General features: G+C 40.6%; 1 protein-coding gene across 1 annotated transcript in view; it reads left to right on the top strand.

Annotated features, from left to right (window-relative positions):
* The first annotated feature begins 4,191 nt into the window (after positions 1 to 4,191).
* Positions 4,192 to 20,401, top strand: part of HECTD2 (HECT domain E3 ubiquitin protein ligase 2) — a 38,268-nt gene continuing 22,058 nt past the window's right edge. The window contains exons 1-8 of the mRNA XM_088528834.1: positions 4,192 to 4,359; positions 8,992 to 9,121; positions 13,808 to 13,946; positions 15,553 to 15,655; positions 16,488 to 16,577; positions 17,461 to 17,525; positions 18,403 to 18,448; positions 19,519 to 19,628. Coding sequence (XP_088384960.1) covers positions 4,192 to 4,359; positions 8,992 to 9,121; positions 13,808 to 13,946; positions 15,553 to 15,655; positions 16,488 to 16,577; positions 17,461 to 17,525; positions 18,403 to 18,448; positions 19,519 to 19,628 — 851 coding nt within the window. The remainder of the gene's footprint in view (positions 4,360 to 8,991; positions 9,122 to 13,807; positions 13,947 to 15,552; positions 15,656 to 16,487; positions 16,578 to 17,460; positions 17,526 to 18,402; positions 18,449 to 19,518; positions 19,629 to 20,401) is intronic.

The raw sequence follows: 20,401 nt of genomic DNA, 5'->3' as shown, positions 1-20,401 counted from the left end.
GATGCCACTGAAATATCTTTATTTCTAAACACAGAGGCCAGTGATTTTTTTTCAACCCAAAGGTTCTGTTCCCCATCAAAGGGTAATTCAATATCCAGCTAATCGGGGTAGACAAAAAAAGAGTTAATCACTGACCCAAAAAATCAGCTGTTGCCTAGGCACCAGTGACCAGGAGCTTGTTGCAGTCAGCAGCTACAAATATTGCGCTACACCAGACAGCAGTCTGGCCAAGGAACAGCAAAAGTAACTGTGCAGAAAAGACAGAGCTTATTAGCTCTTCTTATCTTTATTAGGGAAGAACAAGCAGGATGCACCTCACAGGCTGATGTATCTTCAACCCAAAGTTTACCCTATATCCAGCAGAACGATGCAAGTGAGCACCCGCCAGCACTAGGCAACAGCTGGGCAGCTTGCATGTAAGAGTCTCACATGCATTAGCTGAAAAGCTCTTTTAGCCATTTTGGTAAATGTTAACAAAATCTTTACAAAATGGGACTTTCCAAAACACTAGGGGCTGGCAAAAGGATAAGCCAGAGATACAGATCAGTTATTCTAATGTTAGTCATGGGGGAAGTAATGCAGACTTAGCTCAGGAGTGCTCAAATTCACCTTGCACATGAGATCATAGAAAAGAGATGAGGTAGAGGGAGCTTTTCAATCTTGCAGATGAAGGCATACAACCTAGGAACTGAAAGCTAGAGAAAGACAGGCTCAAGTGTGACATAAATTCCTATTCCCAGGACAAAGAATGAATACTATTGGAGTAGCTTTTCAGCAAAGATAGAAAATCACAGTCATTAGGATTTTTTAGGATAAAATTCCAAAAAACTTGTACTTCCGTCCAATTTCTAGAGAAGTTGACAGCAATCATCCCTTCTGAGCGCAGAGGCGATGCAGCCTTAGAAGTTATGACTCGTGGCTAGACATGAACTTTGGTTTTCCCTGCCCTGCTGCCTCCCTGCCTGCGCAGCTCAGGTGTTGTTGGAGCGGTGAGCCCAGGAGTCGTGCGGTCCCTGTTTTTGGTGTGATTCACACAGCAAGCGTGGTGAGCCCTCCAACTCAGTGGGCAGGGTACCAGGTGGATCTCAGTGGCATCTTGCCCAAGTTCTGCTAGAAGGTCACTGGAAAAGATGATTTTCTGTAAAACATTTTTATTTCAATGAATCAGGTCTTTCTGTTGAAAGTGAAATGTTTTCCTGAAAACCTGTTGTGTTGGAAAACTCCCAACCATTTCTCTCCTACTCCCATAGAGAGGAAATGGGTTGGCTCCAGCTTTCTGCTTCCCCTTTCAACCATCCTGTGCTTCCCTTTGTGCCCGCTCAAGGTCCACCTCACAAAGGGCACATCTGTACAATCATCCAAATAATTTTGTACTAGGAGGCATGTGAGATGTCAGAATAATATGAAGAGGAAAAAAAAAAAGGAATTGGTTCAGTAAGTGAAACAGAGACTGCACAGCTGTTTGGTGAGAATCTTTCACCAATTGATCAGACAGTTCAGCCTAGCTTCCATAAAGGACACAGGGCATTTCACTTCCTGAATCCTTCCTTGACATTCCTGCAAACATCAGTGAAGCATTTGAAGGACAGGAAAAAAAATCTGCAATGGGCCACTACCATCCCTAACATTATTGCATGAAACCAGGGCTGAATTTGGCCATGGCTGCGTTCTGGTTTCTGACTGTAAGGATGTAAAATGTAATGAGGCACAGTCAACTATTTGTCATGAAAATATTAGCCAGGGAATTTAGGCCTTCTGATTTTTCCATTTGTGCATCACTCCCAAATGGTAATCTCTGTAAACGTATCTGTTCCTCGTAAGCATTTACTAATCATTTGTGAACAAATGTTAGCATTTGGTTTGCCTCCATCTGCTTCCATTTCCTGATGGTGGCCTGGCCACGTCATTCCAGTTGACTTTTTCCCCTTCCTGACAACTCCAACTCTTCAGAGAAAAGAAATGCATTAGTGAACAATTTTTAAATATGTTGTCAAGCAGTGACACGTGAAAGACCCAACACTCTGCTACGGCAGGATAGTTCTCCCATTAAGTACAGGAAGGTTTGCAGCCATCCATGCTAGCAGTTTTAAAGCCAGCTGAGACGTGCCTTTCCCCTCTGACTGCAATGTGGATCTATTGATTATACTGAGTACTTGTAAGCATAAATCATAGGCAACGTTTGTATGCTGCCTTTGTTGGGAATGGGAAGATGCACTTGTTTCTCCTTCAGTATATGCTCCTTTTATTCTCTTACAAAAAGAGCATGAATATTTTTTTTAATGGTTGTTTTGTACCTGTCTTCATAATTGTCAGGGGTCAAAATGTTCACCTGAAACATATTGGTCTAGTTCAGCAGGACAGGTTAGTGTTCTATTGCGGACAATATTGTTCAATATTTCCATGCACAGAAAAAAAAGAGTCTTTAATGTCACATTAGCTTTTGTGCAATAATTTTGGTAGAAAGCTATTTCCATGCTTTTGAAACTAACAAAAAACAAGCTTTATAGCTCAATGGGAGTGAAAAAAATAGCTGTGACAAGTTCATTTGTATACTTTCCTTCCTGCATTTCTATTTCCCTGTGCCTCATCTTTCTCTGTGCAGGCTCTCAGGAGAAAATCCTGCAACGTTTTAAGTTGGCAGAGCTCCACAGAACAGCTGTGCCAATTACTTCCAGTTGAGGACTGCCACTGGCTGTATAGCTGTTTGTACCAAAGTCATTGCAATTACCATCATTAAGCTACACCGTGGCAGGGAAGGGAAAGGATGTGTGCATGTTTGGGGCGCTTTGCTTAACCACCATGGGCCGCTTATTCACGCAAACCGCTGCACGCGCCTGGGAAGCCGACGCAGCGAGGAGTGAGCATTCTGGAAAACCAGCTCTCAAATTTAACTTGCGGAGGAGACAAAGGGACTTCTTAATGAAACCTAATATGCTCCAGGTCTGCCAGTTCCTCCAAAAGGCAAAGCGCTTTTCAGCCTTAGCTTAGCCCTGCAGGGCGTTTTGTGCCCTGGTTTATATGCAGCTTACAGAGACCTTTACCCCATAGAGCCAACCCGCAGGAGCTCCTTGAGTAACGGCAGTACCGAGAAAAGCTATCACACGGTTGGTCTCCAGCTGAAACGCTGCTCAATATTGAAAAGATTTCTTGCAAGTGCCACATAGCTCTGCTGGCACTCCTCGGGCCCTGACGGAGGGAGGACGCCTCCCTGGACACGCAATGAGAGCAGACCAGCAGCAAGTAGCCTCAGCTTGCTTCAAGGGCCTCAGCTGTAAGGTTGCCTTGTGTACAGCAGATGTGACACCCCACTTGCTCAGGGTTCCCCATACCCTGAACCCACTCAAATGCTGTGCTAAGAGTAGTTGGACAGGGCTCGCTTCCTGAAGACACCTGGCCCGCTCTCCCAGTACAGCTCTGGCAATCCCGGCCTCCAGAGCAGAGCCTCTGGGCTGGCAGCAGCACTTCAGAGCTCCTGAGCCTTGTCCACGAGCACACACAGGCTCTGGTTTTCCCCAGCAAAACATGGATGCAAACAGAATTCTTTTACAATTTTTTGTACTATTCTAAACGTTAGCAATCTGAGGAGCCCGTGTTGGAACCAGGATGGGATGACCCCGCGTTATGAGATGATGGGAAACGCCTGCTGTCCCTCACAACGCCCGGCCCGGAAGGGGGTTTGCGGCTCCCACCACCTCCGTCCGCCGCCCTCGGGCGCCGCCCGCCGGCGGGGCGCGGAGCCGCGGGGGGCGAGTGGCGGCCGCGCGGGCGGCAGCAGCTCTGTAAGCTCCGCTCCGCCCCGCTCCGCGCCTCGCCCCGCCGCGGCCACGGCCACCGCGCGGGCAGTTCCGCGCCCCTCCGCCCGGGGCTGCTGCCGTCGCCGCGTCCTCCGCTGCCCCCGCTCGCCCGGCGCGTTTCCATGAGCCGCCTATAAACAACATGGCGGCGGCCCCCGCCGCTGCCCCCGGGCTGTAGGTGGTGCGGCCGCCGAGGGGGCGCCGCGGGCAGTTCGGCCCGGCCCGGCCCCGTGCCGCGCTCCCCCTCCTCACCGCGCACGGTGGGGGCGGCCGGGCCGGGCTGGGCCGCGCTCCGCCCCGCCGTGCGGGGGTGTCTGAGCGCCCGCGAGCGGCGCCGCTGCCGCAGCGCGCGGAGCGGCGCGGGGCTCCTGGCTGCCCGGGGCCGAGGCGCGGGGCGATGTCGCTCCCGAGTGCGGCCGCCGCGGAGGCGCCCAGTGCGGCGCTGCCGCCGCCCGCCGAGCTCGCCGCGGCCGAGGAGGACGGCGAGGAGGAGGAGGAGGAGGAAGGCGAGAAGGAGCTCGGGAAGCTGCCGCCCATCGAGCCGGCGCCCAGCGCCGCGGCCACGGTAGGTGGGGGCCGGGGCTGCGGTCGGGTCCCCTCCGGCCCTCCCGGGAGGCCGCGGCGGGGGCAGCGGGGCTGGAACCTCCCCCGGGGCGCTCCTGCTGCGGCGCTGCCAGGGTTAAGGGAAAGGGAGAAAAGCGAGAGAGGGAAAAGGCATCATTTTCGCTCCACGTTCCTTTCCTCTGCGTGGCTTTCATTCAAGTTTCTTAAAAATAACAAGTGCGTCTGCAAGCAGTGACATAATGAAGCTATAAATTCTCCAGCTACTTATAGTTCTGTAGCATTTTGCGGCGGTCTGTCCGCCCGGGTTAGTCACGACTGGGGCTCGCGGCGGGGCTGCGCGCCGGGGGCGGCGGCGCCTCGCCAGGCGGGAGCCAGCGCGGGGGGCTTCGCTCCGCGAGTTGTGGGGATTTTTGTTTTTCTTGAAAGGTCTTTTTAAATTATTGCCTCGTGTTAAAGGGGAGATGGTAAAACTCTCTGAGTGCTGCTGTATGGATGAAGTCGGGCGAAAACTGCAGAAAAGATACGCCATAAAAATTCCATTTTTGTAAACCTTATTTGAGTTTTTTTGACTCTAGTAACAGTTAAAAAATATTCTCTGCTGGCTACACGATATTATTAAACATTAAGTTCTCCTGGCATAAGTTGGATTTTTTTTAATACCTTAACCTTTAAGCTTACTATAGCTTAACAGGGAAGCAAAACTGTTACCAAACCTGTAGCAATAGGTATGAGCTTTTAGTTCAATAATTCTCATAAATATCTGACTTACAGGAAACTTTCACTTTGTACAAATTGACTTTAAGAATTTGAGTGTCTAATGTTTGGGCGTCCTGAAATGACTGTAATGTTAAAGCAGGTAATTGTGGGCAAGCTGCAAACTTCTGCCCCTCTGCGTTTTGCCTACGACGTTTTGGACTCCTGAAAGACTTTTGGCTTTGCACTTACATGCCCCCCGGATTGGGAGGATCTCATGTGCTTGTTTTTGGCTTTCAAGTAAAGTGTTGGAGAGTTTCAGGAACCTGCAGTAGACAAGTATCCAGGAATCATTTGCACCTGTGAAAATCTCAGCTTCAGACTGTGATAGGGAAGTGTTAACCCCTTAAAATTCAGGTGCGAGTGCTGGTTTAAAATGTGTTGGGAAGCTAATGAGCAATGTGTGTAACCAGGGATTTCCTACTGTCCTAAAGAGTCAAGAGAGCATGAGATTTTGACGTTACCATGGGATACATACAGGCTTTACTAGTGTATCATGGAGAGACAGTTTTGTGGAAAGATGTAATGGGAGCTCCTATATCTCTGCATTCCTTTGTGTGTCATGGAAGAAACGGTGATCCAAATGGACCACCTAGGCAATGCAGATATCCTTTTGCAGGATCTTTATAAGCTTCTTTGAAGAAGCTAATGGACAACTGATCTGCTAATCTAAATTTTGACCTACACAAGCACCTAATTCCAGGTATTTATAGAATATGCTGCTAGGTTTATATTTTAAAATTGTAGAATGATTTTAATATAAATTCTTGTCTTAAATTCTCTGAACATAAAATGAATGTTATTATCCAAATACTGTAAAATGCTTTCAAAGTAAAATATATTCTTTGCTGCATCCTTATCAAACTGGAGAAAAACTTAGATGTGAAGATTAATGGGAGAAACTGTCTTTTAATTTTTTTTGCATGTTCATGGTTTTCCCGTTGAAACTCTGCCCTTAAAAACAAATGCCTAATAGAATTACTAGAATACTCCTGATGACCTTAATTTCTCATTATCTCTATTCTGTCTATATTTGTAGCTGCTGTATGGTGACTTACCTTGCAGTCTCAATAAGAACAGCGAGCCTCAGATATCCTGTCCTTTGCTTTCTTTGCAAAATTGGTATTTTCTTCCATATGCTAATGACCGACCAGAGACTGGGTTGGTATGGCATGGCTTTCTTAGAAAGCCATGTGAATGTGTGACACATCCTTTAAAACCAGCTCCCAAGCTCCACAATATCTGTGGAGAAGGTCAGAATTTGAGTAAATTAATAGGTAACAGTAGGAAGTTAGAGCCTGCCATATAGTAGGCAGGGTACAGGTAGGAATATAAAGTGAACATAATTCTATGTTACACCTTTCAAGACTTAAATGAAAAGGAATATTGTGCTTGGCAAGTTGGCTCTCGCATCGACAGCTGCTTTCATGGAATTGGAGTGCCCTCCGCGTTGCAGGTGCAGAGAGGAGGGAGCCTTTTACCCCTCCCTGGCCTCTGCCACATGCAGATGGGTCTTGGGCAGATGTTAGAGTACAAGTGGAGGATTTCCAAGAAACTCTTCTAGGTGGTCTCTTTTTCCTTTTTTTCTCCAATTTTCCGTCTTCCTCAAAAGTAGTTTCTACTTGTTCTTCACAAACCGTTTGATTTTTTTCCCCACCCCCCACCAATATAATTATTGGTTTAATTCCAATAGTGACAAGCGTAAGTTTATGAAGTACAAGGCTAGTACCTCTCCAGCTTACTGTTTTTGAAAACTTTTCTTTCTATAAAGCAAGAAGTGTTACGAGTTATTAATATGCACTTGAAGAGGATTGAAGACGCCTCTGATCCACCACCTTCCTGAGCGTGCTCGTCCCTTACGTGGCGGTTCGTCTCTGCGGTGCAGTGCGTGAGTCAGGCTCCCGAGGCTGCCTGACCTCCCACAAAGCTTGCAGTGTGACGTGGTGCGCAGCGCTGGTCCTGGATCACTCTCCCAGGAGATGTCAGAGATCTTCCTTAATGAGCGTGTGGTTTCCAGCTTTTCCTCCAGGGCTTTTTCCAGCGAAGCCCATTTCCATATGCTTGGTTAAAATGTGTCAGCATTGCACTTAGAGCAGCATGGCACAGTTAAGCGGTGTGCGTGAGTTTGGGGGGTCTGAGCACTTTTTAGAGAGTGCCCTTAAGAAGAATCTGCTTAAATGCCTTTATAACTATATTATTGTGGTGGCGAGGCTGGTGTAAAACACGGAAAGCTGTGGAAAGGTGAGGCTGGTCAGAAAGGCTGTCATAGCAGCCTGCTCCATAAAAGTTCCTTTTTTGGGTTGTGTGTGATGGCTCAAGAAATTCTTCTACCTAGAGCATGTGTTTTGTGGCACAGCAGAAAAATGTCAGGTCTGGGTTGCTTTGAAGTCCTCCTTTGGCTGATTATGTCTTACTCTGTTTGTTCAATATCTGGGCTATTTTTTTTGCCAGGTGTCAGAGGAAAATGCATTTTAGATATTACAGAATAGAAAATAATAATGGAATTCTGTTTTATTTTTGAATATTTGTTGCATAGAAGGAATTTTAGGATAGAGATTGAAACTGGAAAAGATAGAAATTTAAAGCTGGAAGTCCTGCTGATTGCTCAGATTTGCTATTTCTGCCGAGCTATAAGCCATGGGAAAATGCCTGCTTGCACCATAGGTTTTTATAATTCCTGGCAGTGTTGCAGCATGCGCATGCTGGAGCATGGCAGGTTTATGGGCTGTATGACCCTTGTGGTGATGTTTCAGGATGTTGTGGTGCAAGTGAAGGGCTTTCTGCAGAACTCTAGCTATATGTCTTGGTCAAAAATTATTTGTTTAAAAAGAAGAAATGCACAGTTTAAGAAAAATGGTAGGATGATGTGTTTTTTTTTTTTTTTTTTTAGATTTTCTATTCTGGTTTGAGGAATTCCACTTTTGATTTGTGTGGAATCTCTGCAGTCTTACAAGAATAATTGTCTTCATCAAGCGTGAGAGTGCAGGTGTTGCATGTCGAGCAAAGTGACCATTAGATTAATAGGGGGGTGAAAAGAAGACGGGGCGCGTTGCCTCTCCAGCACGTGCCTCTGGTGGATGTCATCTGATCATGTGGAGCCGAGGTACAAACTCTAATCACCTCGGACAAGCTCCTTCACTCACCTAAGCTTTGAAAAGCCTCTGCAGTAAATACGTATGTTAGGTAGCAGGAATGCCAGGCGCGACCCTGTGTTACTGCTGCATGGGTCACTGCTTGAGCACGCTCGGCCCCGTGCAGGTTAGCAAGGGCTCATGCAGGCTCCTTGGTGCGCCACAGGCAGATGCTCAGGCAGGGTTTTTTAATGTTGTGTTAGCATGTAAGTGCTGGCTGCCCTTCCTTCAGGGACAGGTAATACTGAAAGTTTTAAACCATTGGAGCTTTTTACCCAGCTAGGCATTATTTAGCGTTTATTAGGAAGTCTCTTGTAAAATTCCCAGGTGCGTGTTTGAAGCCTCGGGAAGTTTGCTTGCTTCAGCATGTCAGGATATCTTGAGAGAAAAATATGAGATGCTTTCCTCTTAAACTGAGGTGGATGTGATAAATCAAATCATGGAAAATTAGAATACTTTTGAAAATATTAAACAGGACATCGTTTTGCCCTATTCAGTTATCCAGAGGTGTTTTTGGACATGAGAGAAATGGAAAGGAATTTCATGGTGTCTTTCATGATTGCATTTGGGGGAAAACTTGCTGAAACATTGTTTAAGTCTTATTTAAATATGACCACTCTTATTTCAAATTAAGTTATTTAAGTATTCTGTATAATACCTTATGAATAAAATTGCTTTTGCAGTAATGCATTATAACACTATGTAAGTAAAAAGTAATGCTTTATAACACACTATCATCTTAATTACAGGGGTTGGAGAGAGGAGCCAAAAATCAATTTTCCACTTTCAGCAATTTCATCACAACTATCAACCAAAAGAAGGAAGGCACCGGAAACAGAAGTCCACCCACGCAACTTGTTATACCTAACATCAAAAATGGTAAGAGAATAAGGCTCCTGTGTTACTTAGTTACCAATTTAAAAAGGTGCTCAGTGTTCTGCCAATATTTGTATTGGGCTAGTGCCAGAAAATCTAGATTTCATTAAGTTACACTATACTGTGCATTGTACACTCAGTGAGATGATGGTCCCTGGCGAGGTATCTCTGGAGAAGTTAGGTCATAGAGGACAAGATGGATTAAAAAAAATTGGTAGGAGAGCTGGAGGATTAAACAGTCATCTGTAGTTTTAAAGGAAATTACAGATTCAGTAGTGTATCTGTAAATGCTGTTTGTCAAACTGCAGATGCCAGCTTGCTTTAGAATTTTTGTCAAAACTGTGTCAAGAAGATTTCTCTGACTAAATTTGAAGAAGGATGACGCAAGCATAGGATTTTTGAAGGCAACAGATAATGAGAATTGCTGCACCATTAATGATACAAAATACACTTGTAGGCAGAATAGTGATTTCTAGAGACCTTTAAAAATGAGAATGAAAGTTACTGTGGTAAGATGAGGTAGAGATAATTGAAAGATAGAAAGTGGATCTTGGTATTCAGGATAGTGAGCTAAAATCACGAATTCTAATAAAATGATATTGTGGTTACACCCGAAACAAAAAAGCAAAGATGCCAAATTTTGTGTCAGGATATGGGATTTTGGTAACTTCAGACTTCAAAGAAAAGACAGTATAAACATTTGTCAGATTTCAATGAGCTGTGCTTGCAGTAGCTGGTCTTGTCTCTGGGCAGGTCTGTTTCAGTCTCAATACTCTCTGATTCTTTAAGTCTTTTTGCTATCTTTATAGCACCTTTGAGTGCATTTGAGGCTGGAAAGAAAGATTGCATTAATTATAGAATCAAAATAATGAGTTTGAAGCAAAACTGTGGACAGATTTGGAGGAATGGACAATTTGTGGAGAAATTGTCCATTTCAAACTTGAGCTGAAAGAAGTGGCTAAATAATTGTAGGATTGGATCCTCTAGTAAGACAGTTTTTGCATCATGGCTAGCTGTACTGCATACATAAGTCAATGAAAAACTCTTTTTTAGTAGTTTTTGATACCGAATAGGGAGATGCTTCCTGCTTCAAAAAAACTGGTAAAGGAAGCACAGAAGGCAGTTATTTGTAAATGACATAATTTGTTTTAACATGCGTGGTTTGGACAGGATTTTAGACACTCCTCAAGTCACTTCGTAGCGTGCAAAGCAAAGACAGACCTCTGGAGATGGCCAGTGAAGAATTTTCCCACTGCTGGATGCTTTCCTTAGGGCAAAGCAGAAGCAGCCTGCTTGAGGGCGATGCTGTAAAGCAGAGCTCTGCTGATTCCTATGAATGTTGGAATTCCTATCTGAGGAAGCAGGAGAACCACCTTCCTGTGGCCATTCTTCTCCCTGTGTATTTTAAAGAAAAGTCTGCATATGTGAACTCTGTGTAAGCAGTTACATTATTGTCTGAATCTGAATGAGCTCTGAAAAAAAATGTCTTGCCTCTTCAAATCAGAGCAATATTTATCTCAGAAACTAAAAGTGACCACTTGACTATTCCACTGAGCTAACATTTTTAACAGAAACTTCTATCTATTAATTTTAGAGACTCCTGCTTTGTAGTTGTAAACTTTTAAGCTTCTGTCTGGGTAGTTGCTTAATACATTCCCATGTTATGATATGTAAGTTGGCTTATGACTAAAATTTAGGACAAAACTAAATTTAGTAAAACTAAATCCAGCTTTAGAATGGTCAGGGTGAAAAATACAGTGCACTTCCAAATAGAATTATTATTATTATATATATTATATATTATATGATCATTACAACATTGCATTTTAAAACATTTTAATTGGTATTCTAGAATTCAAGAATCCTCTTTAGTAAAGTAAAAATACCTATATGCACGTACTGTGTGTGTGTATATATACACGCACAGTGGGTGTATACACACACTGTAATACTCTGGTAGGCTTGAGTTAGAAGAATGTTAATTTCTTTGAAAAACATAACAGCACAGAAAAGGTAATGCTGGTAGTACAGCACGGAAGCGAAGATGAAGTTCATTTACTTTATAGCTGCCATAAAGATCGAGTTTATGTGATAAGTTTTACGATGCAATGATGATCTAGCAAAAAAAATGCAGTGAAATAGATATGCTTAATTGTTCTAATCCTTTTATAATGTTATGAGTACAAGAAAGATTTGTGTGCTTTAAATAACTGCTTTGGACGTTTTAATCTACCTGTAGCTGTGTTGCTACAAAAATATCACTGCTTAGATTCATTCATCTTGAATTTTTTTGCAACATTCAGCTCTGCTTTGTATCAGTGAGACTTTCTTTGGTCATCCCCTAAGCAGTCATGCACTGCTAAGTCATTTTTACTTGATGTAACTGGGCAAACAGCCAAAGTGACTGTTTTTTCTTGCTTCGTAAGACTGTTATTGCTGACTATCAACTCAGTATATAAATTTTCAAGTTTCTCAAACAGAACTGAAGTGATGGATCTTAATGAATATTTTTGAATGTCAGGCAGATAAATATATTTACAAATAAACTTGAATCATGGTAAGACATTGAAGATGACAATATGCTTTAAACATGTTATTAAAGCCCAGTTTTAGTTTATCTAATTTAGACAGTGTGTATTTTAAAGCAAATTGCAGCACTGAAATGGTGCGAGTCACCAGCTTAGCACCAGCAGCTGCAATTTACTGAAGTGAGAAACAGCTTCTGTCAGCAGGCCATCTTCTGCAGATGCAAAGAGTGTTTTCTTCAATTCAGTGTATTCAGTTGGCTATAACTCAAAGTTTAATTTCTTCAGATACTGAGAAGACAGGATGGGAGTTAAATTAAAGGATGCATCTTTTTAAAAAAATAGTAGTTTATTTTATGTCAGGCCATCCTGCTTTCAGAGAAGATTGTGGAAGGGCAGAGCAGTTGCACGGTGCAATTGTTTGGTACCTTGATTTGAATTAATTTAGTGTCTCCATGTTCACTTTGATTTTGATTTCTCTTTAAATGGCTTAAAATTCCACCCATGGGTATGGGCAAAGTTCTGTATCTGGAGTCAATGTTATACCCTGAGGCTGAGGGCAGCTCTGATTTATTACCCCCTTATGAAGGCTGGCTGAGCAAGTCGCATGCAGTTCAGTTGTCATTGGCATGAGGAGAATCTGCCTTTGGATTTGGGGGATTTTATTAACTGTTAGCATTTGCAACTGCTATTTCTCTGCTGTGATGAATGGAGAAGACAGAGTAGTAATAGTAATTTAATCTTCGATTTATTTTTAAAAAATCTTGGAGATAAAACAGAATTCTTAGAGGAGTTTGGTTTCATGTTTTAGTTTTGAGGTCTCTCTTAGGTAGTGACATTAGAATTCATAGAGTTGGTTTGGAAGTGTGTGGTGCACATCAGGTAAAACAGCATTTTGATGATATTTGAAGAGACTCAGTAAAATGGATATCTGTGTATCCTACACAGACATGTGTGCTCTCCCATGTTCCTGGGTCAAACATAAAGTAAGGAATAGGAGAGAGACCTTTTTCAAGCATTCTGTGCTTAGAACAGGCAGATAGGCAGCCAAATTTACTTAGAAGGAATGTGGAAAGATTGTGCCAGCAGTAATTTGCTGAAAGGCAGAGCTCTTGGATATCCCGTTTATTTTATGAGAGATGTTTTGGGATCTGCAGTCAGCTCTAGGTATAATTATATATGACAACAAAGACAAACTGAGTTGTCCTTACATGTCAGAAATAGTTGGGCTTTGGTCTGGTTGTATTTGAGTATTTTCCTAGACTGCACTACCAGCAGTCCCTGATGCTGCCACTGCTTTCGAATGAAATACAAGCCAGTAACAGAGAGTGCTACCAGCATCCTCGGCGTTCCTGGCACTTGTAACATTCATTTGTCTTTTCAAACAGTAAATTCCCCAGGCTGGATCAAACTAGGTAACTAATTTCTCTACATCTTTCACAAGATTAAGAGTATTGTGCTATTTTTTGTTCTGGTGCTGGTTTCAATCTGCTTACCTCAAGTTCCTCATGGGTTCAGGCGCATGAGATGCTATAAGATACCTGGGGTTATTCTACACCTGACCTTATAAGGGACTTAATTTTTAGAGCAGTTGAACATCTACAGCTACAATGAAATCTATTGATTTAATGAAGTTTTTGCAGGTCCTATTTGGAATGTGATACTACATTTTGAACTTAAGTTTTTCCTGCATGATGCAAATACTACTGTGACGATAAATATAGTGATAGGCTATCTTTTATAAAATAGCAGAGGCTCCTTTTCAGGAAGAACTGGTTCAGATGGTCTAGCCAGCTTGTTCCTCCCATCGGCAGGAGGGAGCAGGCAGGATCCCATACCACATAGCAAGATAGTAAAAAACACTGGGAGTGTTTTCCTGCTCACTAAGCGCTTGAAGTGTCCCCTGCTCTTTGCAAAGACCTAGTTGTGATCTCAAAACATGATTTGTGTTGTTTGTATTCTTTTCCTTCAATTAGTATAAATGTCTGCTGTTTGGAAAGGGCCTTCTAAGGAAAATACTAGGAATGCGTAAGTGTTTAAAGACATAATTGGCCATTAGAATTTTTTTTTCTAGTTCATATGAATGTATCATTTCATAGCTAAATATGTTTATTAGGTGTATGAATTGCACTGTATTTATTGTCGTTTACCTTTTTTTGATAAGTGAGAGATTTGCCACCTATTTGCCTCGACGTCAGACAGAAGCAGCGCGTGTCTGTAGATGCACTGCCGCAAGAACTGAAAGCACCGATCCCTCCTCAACCTTCCCTTCCCATCCGAACCAAAACCATGAAAGATTTTCAGTAAGTCGCATTGCTGTTTCTCAAACTACACTTTCTTTCTTTGAACTTTCTCCATTTTTTGCTTCTGATTTGTACTTTTTTTTGCTGATTTCAAACAGAGGACCCCATTAAATGTGACTGCCAGTTAGTTAAAGAGGATGTAGTAGCTGAAGTTACCCCGCTCAAATAGTGACATTGATGATGTTATTTGAGGAAATAGTATAAATTTGTAGAGAAAATTATATATATAACTTTGTAGGGAAGAGAGAGGGGAAAAAAAACAGTGGCATAAGCTGTCTGGGTTAGGGATTTCTCCCTGCAATGCTGCAAGCTCATCTATTTTGGTAGTGTTTCTTCAGAATAGGTAAGTTCTTGGAGTGGTATTCACTGATCCATTGAAAATGTGAATTTACTCTTCCCCCTTTACCCTTCACCCACACAATAGGATTATGCTGCTCTAATATCCTTGGTGTTTTTACCAGTATGAGAATCCTGGTAGGGAAATGGGAATGACTAGGAAGAAGCCTGACTTCTCCATTTTTCAAACAGATGGAAAAAATAACAGTTGCTCCAAGAGACATATGAGCATATCCTCTTCATTGCTCTTTTTGGTGTTTGAAATGTTGTGTGTTCACTGAGGAAAATGAATGATTTTCAGTTATTCAGTGTATGTGTTTGGTTCAAAAGGATAGAGGTATAAAAGATAACTCGGCAAAAGATGATTCTTTGTAAAAATTCAGGTGATTTGAAGTGCTGATATTTTCCGTATTCAGACTTTTTAATCTATAGACTTCTGTATAATAACTACTGTGAAGTATTCTTTCAAATAAATTATTTTTAAAATTGTCACTACTGTTCCAGTAATGATCTATTTCTAGCAGATTTTTTTTGTTATGTATGTATACAAAAGAGAAAGAGAATCTGGATGGCATCACCAGTGTTGTAAACAGCTAGGATGATGTTTGTGGTTCCGTGATTTATTTTAGATACTTTTGATCTCTCTCTTTTTTTTTTTCTATTTTTTATATTAGAGAAAATTTCATATACACATAAGCTTTACAGATCCAATACCTAAATTTTGGGGGTAAAATCCATAGGTGTTTTTTGTCCCTCCAAAGACTATGTACAGTCCTATTAAAAGTCTAAATTTTAGTTGGGAAAAAATGAAGAGAAAAAGTTTGGTATAAATAAATTTATAAATTATATAAATGAATTGTATATTTCAAAATTAATTAGTTGCAATAACTTCATATGCATAATTCTTCAGCATATTCTATTCTTCACTCCACTTCAGCATAAACCTATTCTGCTTACCTTACCGTACCTTACCGTACTGAATGCTGACACTGTAAATTAATGCTTTCGAATAAGAGATGTTTCTCAGATGTCTCGAGCACAATCTATAGTTCAGTTTTCTTGTCAGACCATGATTTTACAAGACAAGAGGCATTGATCTTATACTTGTCTGTTGTCTTAATTTGCTTGCTGAAGAAATGTTAGAGTGATAGCACAACATAAAATGGAAGGGTGTTTTTTTCTTTTTATTCTTTTAAGGCAGTTAGTGTCTGTCGTTGGGAAGGTTGAGCATTCATATTTAATTGCCAATATTTTAATAAATTATTTCTAGGGATGATGTGGAAAAAGCTAAGTCATCAGGAGACTGGAAAGCGGTACACGATTTTTATTCTACATCGTTTGATTCTTTCCTGGAGATAAATGCTGCATTTAAGGTAGAAAATAATTCATAATAAATCATAATTTTAAGACTTTTGGCTAGGTAATTGGTTCAGACCAATTAAGATTTATTTTAAGTTTTATTATGATCTCACCTGTCATTGCTTGACTTTCAATGATGTATTCATTTCAGATTGAGTAACCGCATTTCAAGCATATGTGTAGCTTTAAAATGCAAATATTTGGTTTGTGACACTATGACTGCTTAGTACTTTCTGTATAAGATGGTTTAGGAATGCCAGCTAATGCAGGGGCCAAGGCAAACTTGAACTTTTTTAAGGATAGGGAATTTCAGTTCTCAAGTTGGGCTAAGGTAGTATCATTATTCTTGTGCTCTGGTGGCACGCTCAGTTTTGCTTGGGCAAGGTCGTATCTCTGAGTGAAAAATCTTTCAGCTCCATGCTGAATATTTCCTGCCTGTTACAGAGCAAAACTCACTTATGATATTTGATATTGGCAGTAGGGTTTGAACTTGAGCAAAATAACTGCTGAATGATGATGGCTGTTGCTCTTGTCAGATGATGAATCTATAGCAAACATGGAAGATAATGAACTATATAGTTCGTTATACAAAGACACTCATATATTTTAAATCTGTATGTGTAGTTAATGGAGTTATGCAAGTTTTGCCAGTGTGTATGATTCATTCTTTAGTTTTATCTTTCAAATACTACTAATAAAAGTGACTTAGATTCTTATGTTTTGCTAAGGAAAATGGTTATGTGCGTGTGTTTTGTTTAAACATGCTGTTAAACTCTTATTTAAAGAAAGCTAAATTATTCAAGGTATTTCAAAACCAAAATGCTTCATGTACTGTCTAACTTGCAGAAAGATGCCAATTTTCCATTTAATACCATTGAAGACTCTGGAATCAATGCAAAATTTGTGAATGTTGTCTATGATGCCTTATTAAATACTGTAAGTAGAAAAAAAGAACTCATGTTTTAAAACATTTTAACTGTTATTTCAGTGAAGAAATAAGATAAGAAGCAATTACACCACAGGTTTTTCTCAGGTAGGCATGATTTCTGAAGAATCTCTCAAAACACACTTAAAATGGTCCCATGAGAATTGCAGTAGACTCATGAAAATTGCTCCTGTAAAAGGAGATGAAACGTTTGCTGCTTGTGGTGTGGCTTAGGCGTGTGGTAGATCTCAGAGCAATCCTGCAAGACATGACATGACTCTGGTGGGGCACTGCGTGGTGGGGAAATTAAGGAACTGTGAGAACGGGGCAGCAACAAGTACATCCTGTGCTTATCAAACAGGAGGCAAGAACATTATAGAATGATGGTTACAGTGTTTAAGCTCATTGGGAAGTGAATGATAAGGATATCACTGCTTAATTTAGGTCCCCTTGCTTGACTCCTTTTGTAGTGTTCATAACCCTCTGTGACTACTGCTAATATGCAGTATACCACTGCATACCCTGCTGTCCAGCACTGTCCTCTGTGGGACACACATTGTGCCAGGCTTACACCTTAGTCCTAAGAGAAGGTGACAGTCAATTTTGCTAGTGCCTTCAGCTCATTGTCTGGACATAGGATTCCTCCTTACTCCCCTCTCCTCAGTTTTGCAGCTGGCTAAAGTGTTTAGTGCTAGTTGGCAGTATTTGCTCTGGTGATTCTGCATCACCATACTGTATAACTGACAGTATGATGAGGTTAGTTTTGTCACCGTTTCTAATATTTCACTTATTTTTCAGTTATGACGATACCACCCTTATTGAACTACAAAAATAAGTTTGTCTAACACCATGAAATTTGGTTAATTTTTTTCCTCCCACCTTCTTTTTCTGTAGCCTCAAGATGTTCAGAAGTCAGTCCTAAAGGGAATAATTAATGGTCTGTTACAGGAATGGAAAGGGTAATTATAAGCAGTTTTTACATTAGTGCTGTTCCACTTATTTACAATGTTGATTTTTTTGTCTTTTATTCTACTATTTTGGCCAAAGAAAGAAAATCTCCTGATATAACTCACTTGACTTCGAAGAGTTTATCTCCTTTCCTCACCTAAAATCCCCGTTCTTTGTGCCGAGGCAATCTCTTGGGCATCTGAACTGTGAGATGAATTGGGGCATTGATCCTGCATAAACCACCTTGCCCCTCTGCCCTCTCCTGGGTTAGTTCTAACCCAGATCAGTTCCTTGGCCTGAAATTCACAACGTTACACTCATGTGGCAGCAGCACAGAAGAAGGTACAGGCTGCAGAGGGAAATAGCCAGAAGGCAGGAGTTAATGAGAAGGAAAGGTTTTTAGCGAAAGATAATAGAGACAAAAATGCATCATTTGAATCACAGAAAGAATGCGAGATGCAGCCCCTTCCAGTCACTTGTGACCCAGCCTCTGCCTGTTCTTTTCTGTGCCCCATATTGCCCTCTCTGTGCTGTTAGCACATTGTATTTGTGGTTAGGCAGAAGTCTGGAAGCAGATGAGCAGCAAGATGCATAGAGGGCTGCTGGGGTATAAATAATAGAGAATTGTGGCAGAAAATGCTAGAGATGGAGGAAATATATTTCTCTCTTCTGAGATAGACAAGAGCATGGATTTCTGCCTTTTCATTTCTGATTTTTGTTTCTCCCCCGTCTTGTGTTATACCACAAGAGAGAGGTGCTATCATAGCTCACCCCTGAGGATGGTGTACGAAAAGTATTGGCAAAGCAGAGTCCCAAAATGCATGTTTTCATGGCTGTTACTGTAAAAGGTACCCATAAGATTCTGTTTCTTATTCTGTTCATTCTTAGGCCACGAACAAAAGATGATCTTAGGGCATACTGTATACTTTTACAGGTAAGAAAAATATCTTTAAGTATTTGTACATTTAATTTATAATCTATAAACCAGTATACTATGCAAACAAAATATTTAGAAAACTATAACTGAGAAACTTTACATTTAATTCATTTAATTTCGTGTTGTCAAAGTGTAATAGAATGCAGGAAAAGTCTAGGGTTGCATGATGGGGAGGGGAGCTTAGTAAAAGCTGATGGGGAAATGGTGAAAAGGCTAAAACTATGAACTAAGGACACTTAGACATGCAGTTATTTCTGTCATATTGTGGTCTGAAAGAGCAATTTTCTTATTTCCTCCTTATTTCCAAGTTTGATTTTTTGGCATGCTGTAACTTTGATCCTTCTGGAAAGATTCAGTATATGCCATTTTTTGTGTTCCTGGAATAATGTTTTGGTTTATTCATCAAACTCACTCCAATTTTTGTCTGCATTAGCATATGATCTTTGCTACTAAAGTTGATCTCTTCTTGCAGCAAAGTTCTTTAAATTTTGGCAGAGTAGATAACACCTGCCCACATGAGAGAAGTTTTTGCTGTTAATGTAAAATATCACCTGGTAATTAAAATTTTAGAGAGAAGTTTTCTTCCCTGGGCTGATATACTAGCTGTGGATTATGAGGAGTATATATTGGTGAAAGGAGGGAATGGTTTAGACTTGTGAGTAAGAGGGAAAGTTAAAAGACTGAGCTATCAGAATATATTTACTGAGACGCAAAACTTGTCACTTGGATGAACGTGATTTCTGGGATATTTGAATTACAGTATTTGAATAGCCCCCCCCCCCAAAAAAAAAAAAAAACAGAGTTTTGCCATTGGTTCGTGCGTTTAGTTTCTTTTGAAAGCCAAAAAATATATACTTTTACAATATAGGAGTTAGGTATTTTTCATTTCAATAGAGGTTGTAAATAATATTTTTTCATAGTCTTCCACTGTTGCGGCAGTTTTCTGAATTAGACGTTTCTGGATAATTGTATTGGCAACAACAAGCAAATAAAAAACAATCCTAATGACTTTTTTTTTCCCTTATGCAGTTTATTAATCTAACACTTTTTTTTTTAATCTTTTTCAGAATCCTCAATTTAGTAACACTTCTACTTATGTCATCTATGCTCACTTGCTAAGACAGATAGCAGCCTTAACAGAAGCTGACCATCATTTCCTAGTGCACTGGTCTAAAAAGTAAAAATAAAAATAAAATAAAAATAAAAATCCATTTTCTTAGAATTATGATTGTTACTGTATTTCCATTTATGTTGACTGTTTTATATCTTAGATTATGTGAAGGTTAATTAAGTTGATTACAGAGACTGTTTTTGTTGTTCTCAAAGCACATTTGGACATAGTCCGCTATGTGATACTGATTTATAGATGCAAACTGTATATAATGTATAAAAATATTTTTATAAAAAAAGAAATAAATGCCTTCATTGCAAAATATTTTTTATAACTTTTTTTGTAAAGAGATATTCAAAGTACAGTATTAATGCAAATGTCTGGCTTTTGTTTAACTAAAGCTCTCTTTTTGCATTATTTCTAAAAGTTACTGTAGCTTTGCTCTAGAGCATGAAAACCACAAATGAAAACAATTCCTTTCTTCGTACAGTTAAAAGGTGATGAGTGTAGTTAAGCCATTAAACTTTAATTAACAGGAAAAGAAATCTAATATCGCCAGCCTAATGAAGTCATTTATGGGTATAATTGTCTAAAGATTATCTTTTAAGTTTGCATGCGTGATGTCTGTTTTAGAGTGCTTGGGGTTAAGGAAGTTGAAGCATCCTTATTAGAAACTCCTGTATCTCCTAGGGAATCTGTTAATTAAGGATTCCTTCAGTGCAACGGTAGAGGTAGATGTATGTGTGTGGGGGAAGGGGTACACACAAAAAAGTTCACATTTGCTTAAAACTGTGGTAGCTATCATTACCTTTGGAACAGTGTTTGCAAATTAGATTTAT

This window comes from Tinamus guttatus, unplaced genomic scaffold (assembly GCF_059628265.1).
Source record: "Tinamus guttatus ecotype Peru unplaced genomic scaffold, ASM5962826v1 Tinamus_guttatus_pri_ptg000314l, whole genome shotgun sequence".
In the NCBI taxonomy this organism is placed as follows: Eukaryota; Metazoa; Chordata; class Aves; order Tinamiformes; family Tinamidae; genus Tinamus; species Tinamus guttatus.
This window is presented reverse-complemented; position numbering and strand designations above follow the sequence as displayed.